Source organism: Hylaeus volcanicus, chromosome 3 (genome assembly GCF_026283585.1).
Source record: "Hylaeus volcanicus isolate JK05 chromosome 3, UHH_iyHylVolc1.0_haploid, whole genome shotgun sequence".
Taxonomy (NCBI): Eukaryota; Metazoa; Arthropoda; class Insecta; order Hymenoptera; family Colletidae; genus Hylaeus; species Hylaeus volcanicus.
In genome coordinates, this window is record NC_071978.1 from 13,935,445 (window position 1) to 13,956,928 (window position 21,484).

The 21,484-nt window shown below is 36.5% G+C and overlaps 3 protein-coding genes across 10 annotated transcripts in view; 1 reads left to right on the forward strand and 2 right to left on the reverse strand.

Moving 5' to 3' along the window:
• LOC128873847 (glypican-6) overlaps positions 1–1,735 on the reverse strand; it is a 249,098-nt gene extending 247,363 nt beyond the window's left edge. Inside the window, exon 1 of the mRNA XM_054117768.1 lies at positions 1,306–1,735. Within this exon, the coding sequence (XP_053973743.1) occupies positions 1,306–1,456 (151 nt within the window). The 5' untranslated portion in view covers positions 1,457–1,735. The remainder of the gene's footprint in view (positions 1–1,305) is intronic.
• Positions 1,736–3,562: 1,827 nt separating this feature from the next.
• LOC128874234 (WD repeat-containing protein 35) lies at positions 3,563–15,001 on the reverse strand. 5 transcript variants are annotated; one of them, XM_054118754.1, is made up of 2 exons: positions 14,773–15,001; positions 3,563–8,288 (listed from the first exon to the last, which is right to left on the reverse strand). In XM_054118754.1, the coding sequence occupies exon 2, from the start codon at positions 8,249–8,251 to the stop codon at positions 4,697–4,699; it is 3,555 nt and encodes a 1,184-aa protein (XP_053974729.1). In that variant the 5' UTR covers positions 8,252–8,288; positions 14,773–15,001; the 3' UTR covers positions 3,563–4,696. The 5 variants fall into 5 exon arrangements, 4 of the variants coding, with proteins under 4 accessions (XP_053974729.1, XP_053974727.1, XP_053974728.1 ...); XM_054118752.1 differs by lacking the exon at positions 14,773–15,001 and adding an exon at positions 10,908–11,018; XM_054118753.1 differs by lacking the exon at positions 14,773–15,001 and adding an exon at positions 8,394–8,636.
• LOC128874237 (uncharacterized) lies at positions 11,107–21,424 on the forward strand. Of its 4 annotated transcripts, none has more exons than XM_054118756.1 (3): positions 13,795–14,372; positions 15,966–16,055; positions 19,216–21,424. In XM_054118756.1, the coding sequence occupies exons 1-3, from the start codon at positions 14,250–14,252 to the stop codon at positions 20,752–20,754; spliced, it is 1,752 nt and encodes a 583-aa protein (XP_053974731.1). In that variant the 5' UTR covers positions 13,795–14,249; the 3' UTR covers positions 20,755–21,424. The 4 variants fall into 4 exon arrangements, with proteins under 4 accessions (XP_053974734.1, XP_053974731.1, XP_053974732.1 ...); XM_054118758.1 differs by lacking the exon at positions 13,795–14,372 and adding an exon at positions 15,559–15,781; XM_054118759.1 differs by lacking the exons at positions 13,795–14,372; positions 15,966–16,055 and adding an exon at positions 11,107–11,241.
• The last annotated feature ends 60 nt before the right edge of the window (positions 21,425–21,484 follow it).

Here is a 21,484-nt window from a genome sequence, read left to right on the forward strand (position 1 = left end):
TTGAGGAGATATTAACGGAATACTTCGACCAATCAGAAGGCGCTCCATTGGCATACTCGCGCTCTGATTGGTCGACGTTTTCTGTTAATATCTCCACAACGAAGCCCCGGACAACATTTTTGCTAAGGAAAGAGTTGTTTCAAATCACTCCTCGAACCACCCCTTTCAAGATGTTACAACATTTTTGGGACACCCTGTATATACAGGCTGGAGGTGATTGGAAACAACTTTTTCCTTAGCGAAAATGTTGTCCGAGACTTCGTTGAGGAGATATTAACGGAATACTTCGACCAATCAGAAGGCGCTCCATTGGCATACTCGCGCTCTGATTGGTCGGGATTTTCTGTTAATATCTCCACAACGAAGCCTCGGACAACATTTTCGCTAAGGAAAAAGTTGTTTCAAATCACCTCCCGAACCCCCCCCCCCCCTTTCAAGGTGTTACAACATTTTTGGAACACCCTGTATATCTTGTGTTCACGTTTGCCAAACTGTTTAAGCGGAAATTACTTTAACCTCGACGATACCGTTAGATTCAATGATAATCGACGGATTAAGTTAGGAATCTCAAAAGTACATCGTTACTTTTATGGGTACTTGGTATAATAACTGGAAAGAAACCTTTAACTAATTATCGAATCAAATAGATTCGAGACTTTGCACATTTTTGATTTGAAGTTGACGGTTACTATGTCACAGGCTCTTGGAAGCCATGACCAATCAAATTACAGGAGTTACGGAAGTTCAGTTTATGTAGACAACTTCGGACGGACCGTGAAGTAGGGATGTTCGATTCTGAAATTGATTTCGCAAAAAAATGACTAGAATAGCCATATAAATAAAGAATTATCCTGCTTATTTATTTGTACATTTTACGATTTCGTAACTAGTATATGTTTGAAATATTTAAGATATTAACATTAGATACTAGATATAAGATACTAGATATTGGTATTTATGATATTATAAAACTAAAATTAGGTTGGTAGATACTGTCTAAAAATGGCAGATATAGAGTTTAAAACATTCAGAATCAAACATCCCTCGCGTTCTGTTCGATTAGCCTTAAAGTTAAGACTTTTCAACACTTATAAATAGACTGCGAATCTTTATGCATTTATAGGAAATTTGAATGTGCAAGAATATAAAAAAAGATTGAAAGTAAAGTTCATGTGATAATATTTCTATAATAAAATAAATTCCTATTTAGATTCAATTTTTGTAGCCATCACGTTCACGAAGATTTTATTTTGCATAAAGATCCGCAGTCTACGTTATAAAACCCAAGTACGATTAAATACTTACATGAAATCGCCTCCTTCGGTATGTCACTGGCAGGAAAGCCTTGGGACTCGAAGTACGGTTTGACAGCGTCGCATTTTAATCCGGCGCGTACCGTTGTCGTCGCGACGCTAAGAATCAGGATAACACACAACATCGACAGCACGCCACTCATAATTATTCTCGTCGAAATCACACGCGGCACACTCACGAATTAGCACGGCAGGTACGCGTAACCCGGCACTTGGGTCTGTACATTCGCGGGATAATGAAAAATTCGAGGACGCCACTTGGTTTGGCGAGCACGTTTGACAATTCGAAACGCACAGCGCCACGATGGTATCCGTGAAAATGTGGTGCGAGTTGAACGGAACCGCTGACAATTTCTGTGAAAGAGGAAGCAACACGATGCGATATCTCCCCCACGGTGGCTCGAGACGCACTGAGGCGCTGAGCGACTCGTGGGCAGGAACGCGTGCCGGCTACGGTGCGCATGCGCACAAGGGAACTGCTAGTAATCTGTTTGAAATTTTTCAATATGGAAGCGCGCGCCACTATAATTGCCATGCGCAGACTGATACAATTTTGTACGTCGTATTACAATATTACATACATTGAAATCGAAGTTTTTATAGATAAGTTTTGATACTTAAATTATTGTCAAGGTGGTAAAAAATGACGACATTTCAGATCGTCTCGTAACTTTGAAAACTCAAAATTTACATCTTAATACACATGTGTGCAGGCCCGGCACGCGGGCAGCCGATTTAAAGGAGCGGCCGAAAGGCTTTAATGAAATCATTTATGAATTTGGATGTCCAATTCCAATCAAATGAAAATAATGTGTTAAAAAGGGATTTTGATGGTATTCTATTATATTATGAGTTAATGTCGTACCGGAAAATTTTACTATTGCATTGAGAATTTTTTTTAAGCCTGTCAGTTTCTGTAGCATCTGGTGAAAAAAGATTCTCGACACTCAAAATAATTAAAAGTTATCTCCGATCTACGATGTCCCAGGAATATTTGGAGTCCCAGAAGTTTTGAATTTCCTCAAATTTTAATGCAATAAAGGGGTGGCGAGAAATGGATTTGCCCAGTGGCGGCCAAGTAGTCTTGCACTTATTTCTATTGAACATGAAATATCGGAGATATTGACTTATCAAAAATAATAGACGAATTTGCGTCTGTAAAAGTCAGAAGAGTTAAATTGAGAACGTTGGTACAGTAATTGTATTAGTTAATTTTAGAATGTTTTAAAAGATGTAAGTGTCGCTAAAAATAATTTTTTTATTGTCATTTTCTTTATAAATAATTATTAAAAGAAAATGAACAATACATATTTTACAAATGAGATTGTTCATTTATCCTATTTTATATAGTACCAATATTTTTGAATTTTCTCAAATTTTAATGCAATAAAGGGCTGGCGAGAAATGAATTTGCACAGTGGCGGTCAAGCACTCAGGATCGGCACTGCATGTGTGCGAAGTATGGGTTTAATTTGCCGTTTAGTTTGTTAGATTTGATCACTTGAATTTCATCATTTTTTGTCGAATTTGATAGGAGGTTCGTGGCAACCAACGGAAAAAACAGAAACATTGTATGAAACCTTTAACTATAAAAACAATGTGTACGATACAGATCGAAACCAAAAATGAATGGAAAGTAAATTAATAAGTGTAGAACAACATACTTTAATTTCGGCAAACTTGTCCGTTTAGTACCAGCGCAATATGCATTAGAAAAAGAAGTCGAGTACGATATTTTTTCATGCAGATTTTTGTTTCTTGAACGTGGCAACGTCGCATATAAACATGGCCGTTACGCGGGGTTTTGACAAAGATAATTATTTTAATTATTTGTTCATGATTGCTCCGAAACTTCAAAAAGAATTTGAAACGTCCATCTCTCACTCGTAGCTTAACCTGAGGAAAATTGAAATGCAAAGTTGCCGCGTCCTCGATTTCACAACTATGAATAAAATAATATTTAAAAACTAATTGCAACTGTACTTATATCAATTACTACTTTATTTTATTAAAAACACTATTATTATTGTATTATAAAAATATATGGGTTGGATAAAATAATATTTAAGAACTAATTGCAAGTGTAATTATGTCAATTACTACTTTGTTTTATTAAAAACAATATTATTATTGTATTATAAAAAATATATCGTTATTAATACTTTGTATATTTGAGTTTTGTTTTGACTAGTACAGTTGGGAGAAAGGACCACCTTAAGAAAATAATCGAATGAATACGCATGAAGTAATTGAAAATATGTTTAATGCAAACAATGGTTGACAATATGAGAAGCATAAAATACGATGGACAAAGATTATAATCGAAGGCCACTCTTAATGTCTTCGTGTAGATATTATCAATTTCTTGTTGATGCATTATAGCATTGGACGGCATTAATACCTTAATTAATGGACGGAAATACTTCTATTACCTATTATAAATTCCATCTACATATTAAAACATTTTGAAACCTGATATCATTCTAATTATTAGTGTATACAAATTATTAGACAATAAAAAATAAATAAATATGTGTCATAGTTTTCTTCTTCTATAACGAACAGAAGTCTAAAACAAAAGATGCAGTCTTTCAATACTAATTCTAAAGTCTGTAATCTAAATTTTAACGAAGTGTCGCACAAGTTCTCATTGCTATACGTTAATGTCAACAATAATTTATATAAGGAATATTCCATAATAATATACCATGTAAAATACATAAATATTTTTGAACTTATAACTGAGATCAGACATTATTAATTTTTTGTATCGCACCATATAAAGCAAACTTGTTTTGTTTTTGGTGTGTCATGCTGTGCCACTTTCCAAAATCACGTATCCAGTTTGCAATATACAGGATGAATCTAGGAACTGGAGCAAGCTATAACTCATTCCCAAACATGGATACAAAAAATTGATACAACAGTATCTTTCAATAATATATTTTTTGTTTTGGTGCAATTGCACTGATAAAATTAATTGCTTGAGTGTAACTGCTATTAATTTAAAAATGTAAAGAATCGCCCTGTACATAAACGACTATATTCTAGTAATGAATACTGCTCAAAACAATTAAGAGATTGCTAATTTACAATTTGTCCATTAAACATTTTTTATATATAATTCATTCGTGTTTTTTCCTTCATCGTTTTCCTCCTATCTTTTGGATAAAAATAAATTATTTGATTATTCCAACTCAGTACACTGGACTAGACTTCTTTTTTTTTAATGCAATCATTTTCTTCAATTGTTGTACCTCTAATTGTTTCGAGCCAAGTGTATATACGTGAAGCTGTAACATGCTTTGTACACGTTAAGCATATAAAATAAAACAACGAATCGTAAGTGCCATGCTTGCGCAGTACATACTCACTTGGACGAGCTACATATACGTAACTGTGCTGTGGCACAAGGGGCAAGCATTAATATTAACGACGTCGCGTTCTGTGGCGACATGATGTCTGCAAACGGTACATATCCACGCATTACTGAGATCCATTAGCGGCTTTCCAGAAATAATACAAGGAGGAAATCTTGTCATACAATTGGGACAAGCGACGCACCAATCCGGGACAAGGCTCTCACAATTTGCACATTCCGCTTTGGAGTTGCGCACGTCGTTTGGACTGTTCTTGGTGAAAATATCGACTGCCAAGTCTTCGTACTCTTCTCTAGTCGATTCCGGGATAGTCTCCAATGACTCTAACTTGATAAACGCCTTGGAGCAAACAGCAAAGGCTTGATTAACAGCACTAGATAAAGCAAGCAGACAGTAAATGTCCTCTGGTTCCAAAATATCTTCATATTCTCGGAGTCGCAAAGCTGTTTTCATAGCTTCGTCAAAGTGTCCTGAATATATCTGTCTATGAGCCAATAAAAGGAAGTGATAAGCTTCTGCACCCTTCCAGGCATTTTCTATCACACGAGTGTCTTCGTTGTTCTCTGCTAAACCCATCACAATGCTACTTCGGGCTCCTTTAATAGCTGGAGTACTATTAATGTGGTCCTCGATTAATAACGCTGCCAGAATGTATATCTTCTTCACGCGCAATGGATTCGTTCTACTTCTTGTCTGCTCTCTAGCCAATTGGAAGAGCAACTTGGCTGCTTCCAAGTTGTAATTTGCTTTCTTATATAATTCTATCGCCTGCAGTCTCTTGCCATTCGATAAAAGATGAATAGCATATTTATTCAACAATTCTCCGATTTGGGCCATTTTATAAGTCCTAGCTAGTTCGACTGCCTGGTCCCAATGATTCAAACGAACGCAAGTGTCGACGGCCAACTTTACGTCTCCGTATTTTATGTAAGCTGCAACTGCCTGAGAACACATGCCAACAGATGCTAACATCCTTGCGACTGTTTTCAATAAAGAACTCTTATCCGGTAATTGCTGCACCGTTCCTGCCAGTTGAACGAAGTCTTCTAACTTGTAGTAGCATTCTATGAGTTTCTCCAAGTTTCTGCTCTTTTCGTAGTACTCTTTCGCACCCTCCCAGTTCTGCCTTTCAGCATAGTATTCTCCAATTTTATTATAAGCATATTCCATCTGCTTGTCGGATCCACCAATGCCCATTTTCATAAGTTGCACCACGCGGAAGTAGTCTCCCAGTTTTTGGCGCAATAAAATCGCCAGGTCCCTTCTGTCCATGTCCAAATACAATTTCTCCGCTTCGTCATAGTTACCAAGGTACGCCGCTACTTCGGCTTTCTTCAGCTGATCGTTGTGCACGTTTTGCAAACGCTTTATAAATTGTATACCCAAGTAATCTGTGCAACGAACCATCGCATTTTCAGCAGTCTCCAGGTCCAACTTCTTCAGCGCAGACTCCGCCAATAGACGCCACAATCGTGGATGAGGATTGTCCTGAATGAAGTTATTTGCTTCCTTCAGTCCTACTTTGTTAAGCAACTCTCTTGTGTCTCTCAAAGACTTTACTTCTAAATCTACGATCAACTCGCTCCTTGTGTCCTCTGGCTTCTGCATGAGGTCATCCAACAAAACACAACGTATTTCCAAATCCTGGAATGAACATATGTATCCAGAACAAGGTATCGGTTCTTCTGGGTCGAATTCCCTCAGAACGTACATTCGAGTCTTTTCTATGATCGCTAATAGAGTTGGATTATCTTGTGCCCAGCACATAGCCCATACGTCTTTCCTTTCAAATTTGTTTATATCATCTCCCGACTCACCATCCTTGGAACCGTTCCTTTTAGAATCTACCTCTAAATCCAACATGGTCAAGATACCATTCGTATTCATGATGGACACGCGAGTTGAGTCGCAGTTGATTGCGATTTTAGAAAGTTTGCAAGCTGTGTTGTATCTGTTTGTAAGAGTTATCTGCGGCAAGGAATAGCGCTGAATCATTCCAGATTCCCTGCCTACTAACAAAACATTGTCAGTCGCGGATAGACAGCATATGGGGTCCATAGTAGCTTTAGTGTTGATAGGCGTTACAAATGATCTGTCTTTATCTAAATCTTGAATTACTTCTGTCACTCCAGTTGGAGTTTCATCAATGTGATAAATCTTGTCTCTCTTAAGCCGTCCTGAATGTAACATGCTATTACGTGGAGTACGATAACTCCATACCAAAAAATTGTTCTTGGATGCTGTAACAACAACGCTGTTAGTCATGGTTACCCATAATGGCTCCAAATCTATGAACTTCGTGTCTATTGGAGTGGCTATCGAATTGCAAACTAAAAGAGCAAACTGTTCTGATCCCTGTACAAGATCGTTTTTCACCGCTAAAACACAGTGCTCTCCATACGAATCTATTGATATCAATGCTCTTACATATTTATTGCAACATGTATTGTTAACAGTATTCCAAAACATAATACAAATACCATCTTTACCAATCTTTTCATTCGTGTACACAACCGTGTTGCTGAAGTAAGTCCACTTGTAATCCAAGCGAATATTTGCAAAATATATGTGAGAATCAACTGACAAAGCTACTCTGAGAGATCCTCCTTCCCATGCGCAGCATGTGACCTCTCTACCAGGTACTTTCAGGGTTCTCATGTGTTTACCAAATGGAGTATAGAACTGAATAACATTTGTATCTTTTGTTTCTCCATTACCCAACGAAGTCGTCAGACCTGTCACTGCCAATAAAGAACCACAGCTATTCCAACAACACCATGCTGCTGTCAGACCAGTTTCTATTACAATTGGATTATCATCGCTTGTATCTCTCATAAGTTGTACTTTGCCATTTCGATAGCAAACAGCTAGCGTTGGGCAATCCAAAGCAATATAACCATTCCTCCCATCATACCATTGCAGTGCCATTATAGTTTGAGATTGTCCACTGTTGACTGGTATCATATTCAACTTTGTTAAAAAGACACCTTGATTGTCGTAAAGATGAACTTCACCATTCTTCAATCCAAACAGTAGGAGTTTTCCATCAGGAGACCATTGTACAGCAGCGAGAGATACATTCTTCAACTCTTTTCCCCAGATTCTATTACCTTCAACCGATCCCACAATGACTGTTCCATCTTCGTAAACTATACAGATCTTTAGACCATCCAAACTCCATGACATTCCTTTTACAACTGATTTATTACAATTGTTTATCATTTCATCGTACCAAGAACCTTTATACAACATCCAAACAATGATCACGCCATTTTGATCGCTAGAGGTCAATTTTTGATGCTGTTCATTCCAAGTAACTACTTGCACATGTCCATTGTGACCTTCCAAAGTCTGATTCATACTTAAATTACTGGCAGCAGTTAAAATACGAGACTTTCCACCGCTGATAGAACCACTAGCATTAGAATCCACTCTGAGTACTTTCAACAATCCATCCTCTCCTCCGACTGCTATATATCCTTCCTTTTGGTTCCATGCTATACAATTGAGCCGGAAGTTATTTGGTATTGCTATTTTTTTACTCAAGTACACAAACATCTTGACTGTGTAGAGTATTTAATCTTCTTATTAACTTCTGAAAACAATAATACAACTCTGCGTTACTACAAATTACTTTAATGTCAAATTCATGCATTTTTCTGTTACACTACTCACGTTATTGCACAGTGATAACGCTTACAATGTAATATGTGTTAATTAATAAACAAAATTTATTATTTGTCATCAGTGTTTTTAAAATATATCATGTTTTAGAGCATTCTCAGTCTGCTCCTAAAGTATTGGCTCTACTTAATTAATACATTTGAACAGTCTTAATGATTGATATGAGCAAAACAAAAATTTAATTGGAGAAACGGTACTGTAAACAACCATCTTTGATTATACGTATATATTGAATTGAAGGTACGCACATGTACCGTTAATCAGGGACACTGATATGTATACTATAGATACGAGATTCCCATAAGCCAGCTGTGCGGCGGTCAGGGCCGGCGTTATGGGGGGGGGGGGGGGGGCAACCGCCCGGAGCGCTAGATTTTTGGGGGCGCCGCAGTCCGGTGTAGATTAGTAAAGCTGCTATATATTATAGTTTAACAATCTTTACAATCTAGCTACAGATTCATCGTTTGATATTATTACCTTGTTTTCTTTTCTTAAAAATGTTAAGTTTCTAAAGGGGCGCCACGATAATATTGCCCGGGGCGCCAATATTGCTAAAACCGCCCCTGGCAGCGGTTGAAGCGAATTGAAGAAGACTTTACATGACAACGCCGCCACCGTTCGATCGATGTATTAAAGGAAACAGCGCAAAATTTAAAAAATGTGGTTTATAGGAAACTAAAAGAATAGTGTAACATAATGTATTATTATGCAATGTAGCAGTTACATAATACGAATTGCTTGTATGATGGTTGAAATTGAGAAAAGTTAATCTGAGCAAATTGAATTCATGAAAATAGTTAAATAAATATATTAATGTAATATCAAATGAAGTTTGTAAAAAGTGAATCTGAAATATTTCTTGTATACATATCAGTATCTGAAACACTCGCGTTGGCAGCAGTGGAAATAATGGCCAGGCGTGGAAAATGGTGGAAAAGTGAAAAAAAGTGAAGCAAAGTGGTGAGCTTTGCACAGTGCCGATCTTGAGTGCTCGGCCGCCACTGTGCAAATGCATTTCTCGCCAGCCCTTTATTGCATTAAAATTTGAGAAAATTCAAAAATATTGGTACTATATAAAATAGGATAAATGAACAATCTCATTTGTAAAATATGTATTGTTCATTTTCTTTTAATAATTATTTATAAAGAAAATGACAATAAAAAAATTATTTTTAGCGACACTTACATCTTTTAAAACATTCTAAAATTAACTAATACAATTACTGTACCAACGTTCTCAATTTAACTCTTCTGACTTTTACAGACGCAAATTCGTCTATTATTTTTGATAAGTCAATATCTCCGATATTTCATGTTCAATAGAAATAAGTGCAAGACTACTTGGCCGCCACTGGGCAAATCCATTTCTCGCCACCCCTTTATTGCATTAAAATTTGAGGAAATTCAAAACTTCTGGGACTCCAAATATTCCTGGGACATCGTAGATCGGAGATAACTTTTAATTATTTTGAGTGTCGAGAATCTTTTTTCACCAGATGCTACAGAAACTGACAGGCTTAAAAAAAATTCTCAATGCAATAGTAAAATTTTCCGGTACGACATTAACTCATAATATAATAGAATACCATCAAAATCCCTTTTTAACACATAATTTTCGGTCGCCCCTCTAAATCATTTGCATGCCGAGCACGCATTTGCCCTCCGCTAGAACCGACCCTGGATTTGCAGATGATCTCAGAGGAGAAGCAGAGATGCCAGTCGGGCCAGGTTTTTCGCGCATGCGCAGCAAGAATAACCTTTAGCAGTGTCGTATCCACGGTAACAGAAGGGGTGCTATGGTTATTGTTGTGGCTATGAGCGCGAAATCATGAATATATTTATCCTTATTACTTATATATTGTCTATACTTTTATATTGTCTTTATATATTATCCTATATTTGTCCTTAAATCATGAATATATTTATAAAATTATGCTGGGGTAATTAAGATACCCCTTTATTGTTGTGACTATGAGCGCGAAATCATGAATATATTTGTCCTTATTATTTATATATTGTCTATACTTTTAGATTGTCTTTATATATTGTCCTATATTTGTCCTTAAATCATGAATATATTTATAAAATTATGCAGGGGTAATTAAGATACCCCTTTTTAGTCGTGCGTATACTTCATTGACTCTGTGTTCGCCGCGTCTGCGTGTAAAAAACTGGCCCAACTGGCATTACTGAGGGGAAGGGAGGTAAAGTACATCGGTCGAAAGATGGTGGCGCACTATGTCAAAGCCACCTTCAGGGCCGGCATGACCTTTTGTGGGGCCGGGTTCAACAATTTTGCGGGGCCTGAATTCACATTAAAATCCTACACTTAAATTTTTCAACGAGGAATTATGTATTTACGAATGCTGTTACACATTATATATTGTTTATAAGATGAATATTAAATAATATTATTTTGATGATTTTTGTCACTCCTTAAAATGAATCATCGCTAATAACAAAATGTTTTGCATCTGTTAATGATATCATCATTCCATAAAAAGTTAATCAAAATTCTCGTAGAACCTACCTTGCGTCGGCCCTGGCCACCTTTAATTCGCTTCAAGCATCCCCAAACATAACCTGAACCATATTCTGTGGCAATGCCCTCTTTTAGAACAGCACAGACAACAGCTCACCGACGATCTTACGATATAGGATAGCAGTTTGGCAGTCGGCCTGGCGCATCGAAACATTTTTGTCAAAATCATACCTCAAGGAACTCAAAATAATAAGCCAATTCCTCCGGAAACACGATATTTCCATTTAACATCATACAACGTATATTCTTTCCTCCATAACACTTATTAGAACTTGCACGTCTATCATGGATATTATTGTTAGTAATTCAACCTCATACTCATGTAAGCATATGTAAATATATACATGTCATATATGTAAACATGTATACAGTCAGTGTAAGAAGTATTCGTATACCAATCAATTTAAAATAAAATTAAACAAAAAGAAATACATAAGAGGTTAACATTAAAAATAATAAACTTTAATTTACGCAAATTCTACTCTAAAAATATGTAGGAATGTTGGTTAATTATTTCTTCCCCTAAAATTTACTAATAAAATAAATATATGAAGTTTTATTTTGAATTGGTTCCTGTACGAATACTTATTACTAGACTGCGGATCTTTATGCAAAATAAAATCTTCACAAACGTGCCTAGGAAAATTGGAACCTAAATTGGAATTTATTTTATTCTGGAAATATTATAACATGAACTTTACTTTCAATCTTTTTTATATTCTTGTATATTGTTTGCATTTTGTAGGTTCTTGCATATTCAAGTTTCCTATAAATGCATAAAGATCCGCAGTCTACTTATCACACTGACTGTATATCCCTAAAATGTATCAACCACAAACTGAGACTGTTTAGACATTTGCCTAGATGTCCGTGGCCTGGAAGTCAAATGCTTGGCGTGGCCAGGCAAAGCATTCTCAGATCATCAATACTCATACTTTCTCTCTCGCAGACTTCTACATATGAGTACATTTTCATTTTATTGTGTTTTAAAATATTTCTAAGGACACTCAGTGACGCAGATACCTCTCCTCTCACAGGCTTTCAGATAATTTGTCAGTTTAAAACGCTGACAATATGAGTACATTTTCATTATTTTACATTTTAAAATAATTCTTATTCATCAAAACCTTGACCTTGCCTGGCCACACCAAGCATTTGACTTCCAGGCCACGGACATCTAGGCAAATGTCTAAACAGTCTCAGTTTGTGGTTGATACACTATTTGGCTTCTTCATTTCATTGCCAAAGTGCGGAGCAGTCAGTTTATATGAGTTGTCATTAGGGTCTGAATGTCTCCACTGTTGAACACAGCATTTTAGCTGCGCATAATTGGAAAGCACCGAATTTGATATTATGTTACACAGTGTCACCTTGCACTTTACTGGAAAGGACCTTCATGTACTGGCTGCTCATTTCGATTTCACATCTTTTTCTACTTTCTTGAATTTTTTTAAGCGGATATTCTAGTTTTCTATGATTACTCTTTAAGTCCTCCACTTTTTCATGTACTTGGCGTAATTTTTTTACTTTTTTGAAGTTTTTTATGAGGTTACACTGACTGTATATCCCTAAAATGTACTCGGTCTATGAACTCGATTTAGAGCCTATGACCTTTTAAATAAATTCATTTCAATTCAAGCATCTCTAATCCATATAGTCCAAGAGCCCACAACAGAAATGGGTGACTCATTTCATTACACAAATGAACCTGTTTTCCGAAGATGATATGTCTTCCTAGTTCAGAAATGCTTGGTCTGGCATGAATTCAGTGGTGCAACGCTTCACTATGGCGTATTATAATATTTTGATTTTTCGCCAAAATCATTACTACTGAAATTTTTAGTGTGTATTGTTGACATACCAAATTGCATAAAAAAGTTGGTGCTAATTGGATCTGACAGTTGGAAAACCTTGTCGGAAAACCGAAGTAGTTCATTAAAACATCTAATAAAACTATCAAGTAACTGATATCATTATTTCTGATACTTTTTGTATAAACAATATGTAATACATAGGGTTAAAAAAATTTGGACTGGCAAACTTTGAGTGGTGTTAAATCGGTCTAGCAGCCGTTTAAAAGAACGAACACACATGCGTTACCGGCGCGCGTTGAGATCTCGATAATCTAATAAAACTATCAAGTAATAATTATTTTTAAACATTATATACATTAGTTATGTATAAAATATTGCTGTGATGATTTTTATTTCATACAATTATTATTATTATTTAACTTAAATAAATCATGAAATTGCATGGCGCATATATGTGTTCGCTCTTTTAAACGGCTGCCAGACCTATTTATCACCACTCAAAGTTTGCCAGACCAAATTTTTTTAACCCTATGTATTACATATTGTTTATACAAAAAGTTTCAGAAATAATGATTTCAGTCAAACTACTTCGTTTTTCCGACAAGATTATCCGACTGCCAGACCCATTTAGCACCGCTTACAATCTGCCAGACCAACTTTTTTATGCAATTTGGTATGTCAACAATACATTCTAAAAATTTCAGTAATAATGATTTCAGTGAAAGATACTGTTATTTCTTACATGTTTACGACTTTCTAGCGTAGCGATGCACCGTTTGTGCGCTGCCAGCCTTGGATTATTTTTATTCTTTAGTAGAAAACAGTCAAATAGCAAAAGGATATTTGTAATGAAATTGGCCGAAATTTTATGTCGCGGGCTCTCGGACTAATAGTATACATATCAGTGATCTGTAGGTTCAGTGAGTCGCGTGATGTATCATGGTAGTTCCGACAGATGTCAGCAACGTACAATTCGTCGACAAAAAAGGTGAGCTCCGCGTTCGAGTTCCGTAACCATAGTGGTAGGGCCGACTGAAATCGATCTTCCTCTCCTTAGCGAACAAGAACGCGATAAGCGGACCCATCGAATACACGTAGAGCGCGGTGGTATCGCGTCGTCGGTCGTTCCATAAGGGAAAAGGCGTATGTACCGGCCGAGGTACACACCGCGAACCACGAGTCCACACGAGTCGCGCGTCGACATTTAGCAAGGCTCGTTCGCTCGCGCGAATGTCCGCGTTTGCGCGAACCCCGACAATAGAACGGTGAAAACGTGACGCGGAATAATATACTTACGCGGAGCACTGACTGGTGGTGGCATAGGAAAGTTCGCGCTGCTAAGCTTTTTGATAATTTTCGCGCGAAGCGTAGACCACTGGATAGCCAGGGTGTCCGCGAGGCCTCACGTTCGCGGTTTGAGACTAAACAAGAACGAGGGACTAGAGAGGGATCGCAATAAGAGCCTCGCACGCGGCTCTCGTCACGTCCCGGACAAATTAATTCTCCCTATACTGTTATGGAGACTCTCGAGTCGAGTCGCGTGTGCCGTCTCTGCGGCAAGCAATCCGGTATCTCGATAAATATATTCGACAAGAACGAAAACCACGTGAAGAAAATCAACGCCGTTCTCCCGATCATGGTACGTCATATACATCTTCGCACTCTTCTCCCTTTGGTTAAGAGCGTTTATGCGCGCATTCGATGTGTCTCTTCCTGATGATCGTGAACGCCCCCTCCTCAGACACCTTTTCTTGCCACGAATCAAGCATGCAACTAGCTTTCGTTTCGATTAAGCCTAATATAATCAACATCCAGCCCCAGTTCCCCCTTTTTACTATTATTTCGGTATTTCTAGTCCACGCGTCCCAAAGGATACCTTCCAAACGATCTATGGATCGTGTTTACGATACCAAAAGTGAGGTTATCGTCACTTCGCGCGCCAATATGCCTCGGTAATATATCCAACGTATTGCGTAACTTTGAAATTCTAATCGTTCCGTTCTACCCCGTTTATCATGGAGGATCAGGCTAAAGCTTACCTTTTAAACAAACGCGACGCGTTTTAATAAAGGAAACAAATGCTGACGTAAAACACTGCTTATGAGTATCAAAAGTAGGCATCCTGCCTTTGGAGGAGAAACTTAACGTTAAGAAGGGTTGTTTGAGGTTTTAAACCAGTTCGAACCAGTTGGATATCGTTTCGTTGTATTATTCTCGTACACTGGATCATAATTTACATACATACATACATACATACATACAGTCAGTGTAATAAGTATACGTACAGCAACCAATTCAAAATAAAATTAATAAGAAAATAAATGAGAGGCTAACATTAAAAGTTAATTTAAAACTTTAATTTACGCAAATTCTACTCTAAAAATATGTAGGAATGTTAGTTAATTATTTCTTCCCCTAAAATTGATTAATAAAGTAAATACGTGAAGTTTGATTTTGAATCTGTTTCTGTACGAATACTTATTACACTGACTGTACATTTCAAGAATATTGTCTTCACTGTTTCTCATAAAATACTTTAATCCTTCTGGCGCTGTCGAGCATCCAACATTAGAAAACTTTCACCATAGCCGTTAATCGTTGAATGTAGGAATCAATTTTGACACCACGAATTTCTTAATGCATTACATTCTCCATGAAAAATATTCTATACAAGTAACACACGTCATCGCTATGTTGACCTTGAAATCGAAATGATTCCATCAATTATATAACTACGTTATTGTCTCCTGTTCCATCGAGACGTGTCGTTGACAATAATTTACTGACTATTAGGATAACGAAACTCGTGCGCTTCGACGTGATCATTTAACGTCCAAGTATTTTTTTCTTTTTCGTGTATAAAAATTCACGCTTTCTAATGAAGTGCCAAGTATTTTAATTCTTTAAAACTATAAACGAGATTTTGAAAGTTGATGTCCGAAATTGTTGTTTCCTTCGAAAGATATTTTAAATTATTGATGCTAGAAACTGGCGTGAATAATATCAAATATTACAGAATTGAAGGAAAAGTATGAATTATGACTGGAAGTAGGTAAATTTAAAGTTTATAAATTACATATTTAATTAGATACTTAAATATTTATTACATATTTATATTTGCTATAAACAATATTTTTAGTCGCTATAAATGCATGAACATTCACAGTTTACTTGTAATATTCACGAGAAATGCAATGTATAATAGAAATTGAATTATACCATTGTGTCCTAGGCAGGGCCGGTTTTAGCAATATTGGCGCCCCGGGCAAGAGTATCGTGGTGCCCCTTCAGAGGCTTAAAATTTTTAAGAAAAGAAGACAAGGTAATAATATCAAACGATGAATCTGTAGCTAGATTGTAAAGATTGTTAAACTACAATATACAGGGTGTCCCAAAAATGTTGTAACACCTTGAAAGGGGTGGTTCAGGAGGTGATTTCAAACAACTTTTCCTTAGCGAAAATATTGTCCGAGGTTTCGTTAAGGAGATATTAAGCGAAAACCCCGACCAATCAGAGCGCGAGTATGCCGGTTGAGCGTAGGCTACGCGATAGGCGGCCGCACTCATTCGCTACCGTGGGCGCTCCATCGGCATATTCGCGCTCTGATTGGTCAGTGTTTTCCGTTAATATATCTTCAACGAAACCTCTGACAACATTTTCGCTAAGGAAAAAGTTGTTTCAAATCACCTCCCCAACTACCTCTTTCAAGGTGTTATAACATTTTTGGGACACCCTTAGGCATGGTCATATGGTTGTCAATATACAGGGTGTCCCAAAAATGTTGTAACACTTTGAAAGGGGTGGTTCAGGAGGTGATTTGAAACAACTTCTTCCTTAGCGAAAACATTGTCTGAGTCTTCGTTGAGGAGATATTAACAAAAAAACCCCGACCAATCAGAGCGCGCGTATACCGGTGGAGCGGCCGTGGTAGCGTATGAGCGCAGCCGCCTAGCGCGTAGCTTACGCTCCACCGGCATACTCGCGCTCTGATTGGTCGGGTTTTTCCGTTAACATCTCCTCAACGAAGATTCAGACGATGTTTTCGCTAAGGAAGAAGTTGTTTCAAATCCCTCCCGAACCACCTCTTTCAAGGTGTTACAACATTTTTGGGGATTTTAGCAGCTTTACTAATCTACACCGAACTGCGACGCCCCTAAAAATCTGGCGTCCCGGACGGTTGCCCGACCGCCCCTACCCTAACGTCGGCCCTGGTCCTAGGAAAAATGGAATCTTATGTACATTTCAAATCGATTTCGAATTCTCATATTATATTACAATTTACATTTACATGTTAATGAAGTAGTGTAGTCGTTTTCATACTATTTATTATAATTGATTCTGGTAAGAGTTTAATTGTCGAATTCGTTACATTTTCATGAAATTAACCGCGTTGTATTAAATTATAAACTTCACATATGATTTTTATCATTGCTTTAAATTACAATTTAATATGGAAAAGTAGAATCCCAAGAATACGGAATTGTTTTGAAAAATAAATAAATCAGTATTTTATATTTTTTTTAAAGTAAAAGGAAGGGTTGAATAGAAAAATTCTTTCTTACAATTAGACTGGGGATTTGTATGCAAATTCATATTTACATCGATTTATATAAAGAGTTGGGACTTAAATGAAAATGTTTTATCTTCTAAACGCTATAAAATGTATATTATTGTTAATAGTCCATATATTTTTGCATTTGTGCACATTTCATAAACTTCAGATATTTATGCAAATTCATATTCTCACAGATAAAAAAATTTTTAAGTAATAAATTACTCGTTACCTATTCGGGTAACGGCTAGTAAAGGCCAATACTTTTTTATTTAGATTTTAATACTCCACCATATTTTTGTATAAAAAGTATAGTATTCTATTTAAAAAAACAAAGTTGTCCTTCAAATCTTCGAAACGCCTCCACCTGTAAAAAAAAATTAACGCACTATATAGCGTACCCTTTTAAACCATGTAACTTTTGTATATAACATTTTTTCGTGTCACGCATATTTTGGAAGTTATAAAAGTGCACACGTTGCGTGGACCAGCCACGCCTGTATAAAAAGAATTTAAATTTGCACTAGATTGCGTACGTTCTCATAGATTTTCCAATATTTTTATTTGCTATAAATGCATGAACATTTGCAGTTTACTTGTAATATTCACGATAAATGCAATGTGTAATAGAAATTTAATCGTATGATTGTGTCCTAGGAAAAATCGAATTTTATGTACATTTCAAAGCGATTTCGAATTCTCAGAATTCAAAAAATTAGGAATGCCAATCATTTCTTTTTTACAATCGAATGTAAATTCAGTCGACTTAAGTTTGTTTATCTCGACGATTCGACTAAAGGTTACTAACCTTCTTTAAAAATAGATATTTTCCATTTTAATTTATTCTTACAGTATTAATTATTGATTGAAAGTGACCTATAACATATTATATTAATAATTAAGTTAAGCTATAAATGATATGAAAAATTGATATTTGAACAGGGATATTACACAATAGGAAGGAATCAAAAAATTGGACAATTTGACAAAAATCAATTTTTAATCGATTAGAATAAAACAGTAACACGCGAGACTTTTCGAAATTGTTTTTTCCTTCATTCAAATTCCTCGGTAGGAAAGAATTGACAAAATTGCGTCATTGTTGAGATCAAATAAAATACTCATTTATATAAATATTTTTTTAATAAGGGGTTTTAAATGACAGAAAAATAACTTTGAAGAATAGTTGCAAACATGTTCCTTTTAACCCTTTACATTCGAGGCATTTTTCTACAGAATCAAATCCATTTTTATAATAAATTTCTGTAAAACCAAAAACATCTACAAACATTCATGACTCAATGTATTATTTCAATTAATAATTAACTGTATTCTGATATAAGTACAATTGAAATTGTATGTTCAAAAAATCACTTTTAAATTACATATGTCCCTCTGGAGGCGCCACTTGAGCGCAAAGGGTTAATTTAACATTCCTTCTATACATCACTTCCTACAAATGATAATTGGTATCCATTATCACACATTTTTATACTACAAAATATAGTACAATATAACATTTTGATTTTTAGCCTTATATACAAATAAATTTCATGAGTTAAAAAGCTAGAAAGAGTGAGTGTAAGAGGGTAGTGTGAGTGTTAGGAAGAGAAAGTATTGTAGAATGAGTACTAAGCTACAGAATTCATAGATTTAAAGTTAGCTTTAGTTGTTTTTGTTCAGAGGCATGTAATACAAATCAGACGTTTTTTTTTCTTTCATGATTTGTAAATGATGTAGCGTAAGCCAAAGTTCTTCCTTATGTAAAAGTTACAAATTACAATACATACAAATAATATATAAATATTACTACTATATATATATATATATATATATATATATATATATATAATACTACAAATAATACTACAAATAAATGTTATCTCTTTATAATACTAATATAGATTTGCATCGATTATGTGTCCGCAGGTGCACGAGATGGACCTTTTGCCGAAACACATGTGCCATCGTTGCAGCTACAAGTTGGAAGAGTTTCACAAGTTCTACGTGGATTGCTTAAAGACGGACGCTGGCCTGAAGAGTCAATTATCCTGGATGCGTAAGGAGAATCCGAGGGAGAGGGTCGGTATACCGATGGTGCACATAGAGAACATCAAGCTCGAGCCGCCCGATTACGGGGCGTACGACATGAGCCCAATGGTCGGTAACGCGAACTACATAAATTCGATGAGCTCGGTAACTTTTCAGCCAAACAACATCTCGTACGCCGCGTACGCGCAATGCAGATGCTGCTGTGATAAAATGGACCAAAGCAATCAGACCGTAGCAAGCAATTACAAGAATGCCACGGTGTCGAGGTGCAGCAGGCTGAACAACATTGAGGGTTGTTCTAACGGATCGCAGCCTGTGAAAACGAATCACTTGATTAGTACAACGTTCCAGGAACGATCGAATTTAGCAATGTTTGTTAACGAGAAGAGCAACAACGCGACACGGCATAGATTAACTTCTTCCGTTGATATAGACAATGCTAAAAGTAACTTCACCGCGAAGAAAGAGGTGTCTCGAGACGCGATCGTTCATAATTTAAGACCTAGAAGGGGCTCCGTGGACTACGTGGGAACTAAGAAGAAAATGGCCCCTTTTTTCGCATCGAACAGCGTGAAATCAAAAACGCCGACGCTACAATCGGAATTCGAGACGGTTCAAATTAAGGTGGAGAAGCCGAACGATTTCGTCGGTCACGTTCTTCGACCAAGAATCAAAACGGTCAATTACTGTAATCGATCGTCGCAAAGGAAGTATACCAAATCCAAACAGGAGGAAAGTTTGCAAGGTAACGGAAACCAATCGAGTAGGCATAAGGTACAGAACATCGTGAACAAGTTAAAACTACCTTCGAAGAGGGTATCGAATGTGGTAGAAGATAGAGTTATGTTTGCGATAAAACAAGAACAACTCTCCGATACAGAAGACGCATTATCCGTAAAGCTGCCAAAGAATCACGCGACAAGGACCAGTGATCTGTCCGACAATGTAAACGCACTGCCCGATAATCTTGTATTTAACGTTCAGAACGACAGAAATTGTTTATTGAGCTGCACGCAACAAAACGTCGAAATCAGTGGCACCAATAAAGTAGCCGTAAGGAACACCTTGAAGAGTAAATTAAAATCTGGGAAATTCAGTTTGGATCGGTTCGCCGCGATAAGTTATTCGCCTAAGTTATTGAGAAGTCAGGACTTCTTCCTTAGAAACGGGAAAGTGAAGAAATTCCAAAACACGGAAGTGTCGACGAAGAAACTAAGAAGAGGCCTGCGCAGCATCACGGACACAGCGAAAACGACCAGAAGAAACCTTATGGAAGCAATCGGGAACATAGTTAGCACGAAGAAGATTTCTGCGTCGATAAAGCTGATCGATAACAACGTGAAGCACTATTGCGAGAGTTGTAATATAAGTTTCGTCAACAAAGAGTTATTTAAACTGCACACGTGTTATCATTGATCGTAACTGCTTTAGGAAACTGCGAACAATGTGATCGAATAGAAATGTATTTTCGCTCGATATAATGTTTTCCAAAAATTAAGTGGTTTGCGTTACCCCGACGTTTAAGGTGTCGACGAATTTTCGAATATCACGAACCAGCGAAGAATATGTACCTACACAACGTATTTTGTACGATAGATATCATTACTAATGTAACACCTTATTATTTTTATGAACGAAGATATATATTTACAAATGATTGTCAAATGTTGATAGAAATGGTTATGACAAACGTTACGATATACGCTTTAAAGTTTATGTAGATAACAGATTCACGAATCGCCTTCAGAGTTTAAAGAATTTATTATATATATAGTATATGTATATTTTATTAAATAGGAGATATATACACAACATTGTGATATGCGGGTGATCTACGTGCAAAGTAATTCGTTAGTTTTGTCTTCTATTCTATACGCGGACTTTGCGCGACAATGAAACCAATTTTTGTCATTGTCATCGTCATCGAACAATTAATTAGTGCACTTAGCTACGTATCTATATCTTTCATATTTGTAACAGTATCATCGATACATATCACTTCGAGTGATTGTTACGATCACCTGCAACTTGCTGAGAATAATGAATTGAGGTCTACAATATTTAAATTTAATCAAAACGATTATCGGTGTTTAACACTTTTTACGTGGAAATCTATTTTTCATTCGTATCGCATGAGTACATACGT